General features: G+C 32.1%; 1 protein-coding gene across 1 annotated transcript; it reads right to left on the bottom strand.

Annotated features, from left to right (window-relative positions):
* Positions 1-868: 868 nt before the first annotated feature.
* On the bottom strand, positions 869-5,304 carry LOC117322498. Its single transcript, XM_033877451.1, has 3 exons — positions 4,984-5,304; positions 3,260-3,330; positions 869-3,021 (listed from the first exon to the last, which is right to left on the bottom strand). Exons 1-3 carry the CDS (start codon positions 5,282-5,284, stop codon positions 2,716-2,718), a joined length of 678 nt encoding a protein of 225 aa, XP_033733342.1. The 5' UTR covers positions 5,285-5,304; the 3' UTR covers positions 869-2,715.

Below are 5,304 nucleotides of genomic sequence, written 5' to 3'. Positions count from 1 at the left end.
TGTTGAACTGACGTTGTTGCTTGAAATTTAGAAACGTTAGTAACTACGTCTAACTGTTACCGTGAAATGATAGTCCCATAATTTTTTAACAAGTATACAGTATGGTCCGTTTTCAGTCTTCGTACAATTAACTAGATATCAATTTTAGCATTTCTATCTTTTCTATTAACGGATGTTAAATGTTTCGCTGAGAAAAGGAATATCGACACATAATGAAAAAAAAAAAAAGATATACAGAAATGAATTGTTATTTATCACAGAAGTAAACAACAATGGGCATTAAATGACTTTTCCATTTAATGAAAAAAATCGTATTTCACAAGTCGACTTTTTTGTTTTACATCTTCCTACGCATGGATTTTGGCTCAACCGGCACTGTGATCAATGGATAAACATAAAACCATTCGGCTTACCTCGGCATATTCTGGTATTCTTCATCGGCCGAGATGTGACGAGTGACATAAATCATGCTGTAAAAATAGGCCCTTCGGTCTTTCTCCACCTTTAGTGATTTCATAACCATATCTAGCATTACTGGCCAAAAGGGGTCTTGTCTAAGCCCAAAAGACTTATTCTCTTGGTTACGTATTTAAAGTCGTTCAGAACTCTAACCAACAACCATATACGGCATTGGTTTTTGGTCATATTTTTTTTAACCAATGAAGACAATTGTACATCAATACATCCATATACAATGGATACTGTTGATCATTATGTAATGTAAAAAAAAAACTTTGGAAAAAATATCTGTGAAGCCTTTGAGAATTCCACCCCATAACCATATACAGCACCGCTTGGAATAAAGAGCGAAACATAATCATGTTAATCACTGTAAAGCATTGCTTGACACAAACAATAAAACTTTTTAACAGATTGAACATGGACTTTATTTAACGTGTGGTCAAAACCAAGCAGATGAACGATTCAGGCCATCTTGGTCTCCAGTTTTTAATTTGCGAAGTAAACAATCTGTTTTCAAACTATCACGTGTAATAAAGAATAATGCATATTCACAGAAAAAAGGAAAACTGAAAGATAGGGATGAAAATAATATATACCACTTTTTTCTTTTTTCCATTCAGCATAACATAACATACTGAATTTATTATAGAAATCAGAAATAAAAAATGAATATTAAGAACATAATAAAAAGCAATACATGTCTTCTATCGGCCACCGCTAGCTAATATATATGGTAATTTATAGGTATCTGATATATGATCCGAATCCTGTAAGGGATAAAAACTCTAGAGCGCCGAAAACGATTATCTAAAATTAGTAACAATGACATCGACAACGACCCAACACCACTGGGACTCAATCTTTAGCGATTTGTTATATTATTGTCCTTCATTATTTTGTGAAGTTTAAATACAATATAAAATAGTGAATTTTCATATTTGTTTTCTTGATTTTGCTAACGTTTAAATTTCTTATGTTTTTCGTGATTTAAAAATGAAATAATAGTTAAAGTGTTCCCGGAATGATCTATGCTATTTCAATTTGAAAATTTCTTTGCTTGGACATGAGAACATATCGCAAACTTCATATAAAACCGCTTTATCTACCCTGACGTAAAATGATCTATTATTATGGCACTGATATTATTCATATACATGTAAGTTGAGACTAGCGCTCTGGTAAAATAGTTAATCAACTACAATTTATGTATGAGTATAATACTGATGATACTGATTAGCAAAATACTTGAAAAATAATCAATTGCCTATGAGTTTAGTACTGGTTACATCGATGAAAATGTTAATTGAGGATGACATCTTGGGTAGCAGTAAAAATGCCAAATTCTGAAAAAAGATGGCACATGTTTTAGATATGTAAACATTGGCAGTTAACCTTACATATAACCTCTAATAAAGTATATATATTTGAAATCTGTACAACATTTGCAATTTTAATAGAACTCTGAAGGATAAGTAAACTGATATTTTCTGTGATTTTTAGAGCTGTGAATACCATGGTAACAGCTTAAAAAATTCTCAAAAATTGCAAAATATTATGATATTTGACCCAAAATGGCACAATTCTCTACACAATTTTTTTTCTGAAACCTATTTAAAATTAAATATCTCTATCCCAAAGACAGAGGCTGTCTTACTGTGGTGTGCTACCTTACCTTACATTTTAGTCGAGGATGACGCCTTGTTGAACTTATTATTATTCCTATGAGTTTAGTACTGGTGACATTGATAAAAATGTTAGTCGAGTGTTAAACTTGGTGAACTAATTAATTTCCTTTTTTTATTTCATTTTTATGAGTTTAGTACTGATGATATTTAGTAATATGATGGTTAAGACTGGAATCTTATTAAAACGATCCACTGATTGATAAAGGTAAAAACACACTAAGCTCCCATTTAGATATATTGTATTTACAAATCCAAGGATTTATTCGAAATATGTAAATAGTTGATCCCTATAATCCTATCTCGGATAAGATGATCGATTTCTATATAACTAATACCGATAATATATAAAATAGCGACTGATGATTCTTATCGCTGATGGTATATTGCATTAACTATGTGTGATTATCTGTGCAAATCTACAGGTTTCAGATAGTATATACGTATATCAAGTATGTCTTTGTGAATACTCACATAGCCAGTTGGCCAGTTAATATCTAAAGAAAATTATACTTTTATTTGAGATGAAAGAATGTGATGTGCTGTCATATTTTTTCTGCGCATCCCAAAGTTAGATGGCCGAAATATTTGATGTAGCATCATCGATAATTCTAGCGGCCTCCACATGTATTTTCCTGACCGCAGAACGTAGTTTGTCATACTTCCCGTAAGCAATGATTCCCTTCGCCAAAAGTGTCCGACAGATATCGTCTAAACATTTTACATCCTTTCCATAAACTTCCACGTGTTTCAAATAAACATCCATTAGTGTCTGAAAGGTTCGCCAGTTCTTTGGTAAATCTGGATCGACCCACGCCGACAGGCTCGTGATCATTTCAGCATGTATTTCTTTTATTTTTGTCTCCTTCGCTGCATTCTGCAACAAAAATGAACAAATCTATATCGATATACCCAACTGATAATTCTAAAATAGGCCAAATGACTAAATACAACTACTGTATCTAACATAAAAAATACAATCCAACGCTACATGAAAAACAAAATTGAAAATGAAAAATAACTGTGTATATATTTACCGTTTTTGAGCAATTCTTATGAAAAGTTACATGCATTAAAACAAATTTGCAAATAGTGTTTTCCCTTATGCTAGTCACCTGTTGTCCTTGCGAATATGTCGCGTCTTTCTTGGGGTGTGCTCCCTGTGTTGTGCCTTTGTCGTGTTCATCTGAATATAAAGAAATGAAAGAAAATGAAGTTTCGTTATGAAAGTCCGCGTTTTGCTCATATTTCCTCTCTTTTTTGTTTTCAGTTATGCTTCTTTTCCTATTTTATTTGATTATGTCGGTCAAATTCCAGCTGAAGTTGCAAATTAAAAATTCGTTCTAAATTAAGTATCTGTTTAATGTTTTTCTTTTATTTACTCGTTTGACATATCTTCATGCACGTTAGCATCTGTTATATAAAATTTACACACAGCAGACCAGATGACACTCTCCTGTAAAAGCTTTAAATTGATATTTTCAATAGATAATTTATATTGCCAATTATATTTTCTCTATTTAGTGTTTTGTTTTCCTTTCGTTTGTGTTATATGTACATTGGTTCTAAGTAAACAGATAAACACATGCTCAACCAAACAAATACACACATGCATACATGTATATAAAAATACAAATATAATTCATTTTTATTATCGTCGTTTCATTTTTATTGTACAGTTGTGGGATCGCTGAATGAGTCGTATCCAGGCTAGGATGTATATAGATACTAATCGTAATTTTAGTGTTTATCTCTGGTCTGTATGAAATAAGATTTAAACTACAGAACTGTACACGTATAATTACTTGTATATATTTCTATGAATCTACGTTTTCATAACTTACATATTCAACCTCGTTGGGTCAAAGATATACTTTTTTTTTTTTTTACAAAATTCGTTTGAGTTACCTTACGTATACACACAAGCTATAGTTTGAACTACTGTACGGCTTAAATGACTATTGAACGGTCACGTGCGAACTATTGCTTACACTCAGTGACGTTTTGGTATTTTTTCCTACCCTTTCAAGCGTCTAAATCACTCAGACGGCAACACTGCCAAACGACAGTCATGGCAACTTATATGCCCACAGGAAGGTCGATATTTCAGTGAGTTAAAGTTTGTTTGAGTGATAATGGTATAAAATAAGTATATCATAGGTGTTTATGCAATGGTCCAGAATGTTTGACCCTCAATACTTTTAATCGACCGGTGTTTTTTTCTGGACTATTCCACAGACATAGCAAGTGACATTAAATAAGGTCACGTACGGGAACTATGGTGGATTACAAGTCAACATTGCTATCTAGTTTATAAAATGAAGCATTTGATTTATTTTTTAAATTAAACTCCCCAAAGGATGAGCTGACATATTTATACATGCGGATATTATAGAAACAATTTACATATGATAATTTTATCAAAATCGTTCCGAACGTTTTAATATTTTTTTAAAAATACATTTCTAAATTTATACAATAATATATTGATGATACAATCGTACAATTGTACTATCGTGTAACGTTGTGCGATCCCAAAACTGTACCATTGAGCCTTGCGTCAACACTGACAGATTTTGGTATCAGGTTTCTGTAGTTTCCATAAGAAATGCATGGTTTCCTCAGACGTTAGCATAAACAATTATAGGAAAGTAAGTTTTTCTCTCATATAAACTGGTGTCAATTGGTTACTATGTTTGTATTACCAGAAAACAGAACTCAGATAAAAAAAATGTCCTAATTAAAGGATTACAAGAAAAAGAATATCGTTACGTTGAAAATCGGTACATGTTAATTTGTATTAAACACATGTTAGATATACAATTCTTAAATTATTTACCTTCAGTCTCCTTGGCAATATCCCCGGTGCATTGTCGTATGGTATCACACAGACTAGGGTTTATTGATTCAAGTTTTCGTACCAGAGTGTCGTAGTTTCCATAGGAAATGACTTTTTGAGACATTAGAGCAGTGAATAATTTGCCCACAGTATTTATTGACTTCATTTGAACTTGTGTCAGTGGGTTATTATTCAACAACAATTTCAATTGATCAAAATCTTCTTCTACCATGTTGTTACTCAATTCCAAAACCATATTGTTGTGGATATCAACAACCGCAGCACGAGTACTTGCAGCCATTTTAGAAATGTCTTATTTGT

The sequence above is a fragment of the Pecten maximus genome, chromosome 2, assembly GCF_902652985.1.
Source record: "Pecten maximus chromosome 2, xPecMax1.1, whole genome shotgun sequence".
Lineage (NCBI taxonomy): Eukaryota > Metazoa > Mollusca > Bivalvia > Pectinida > Pectinidae > Pecten > Pecten maximus.
The sequence above is the reverse complement of the archived record's forward strand: the minus strand, read 5'-3'. Positions and strand labels throughout refer to the sequence as shown.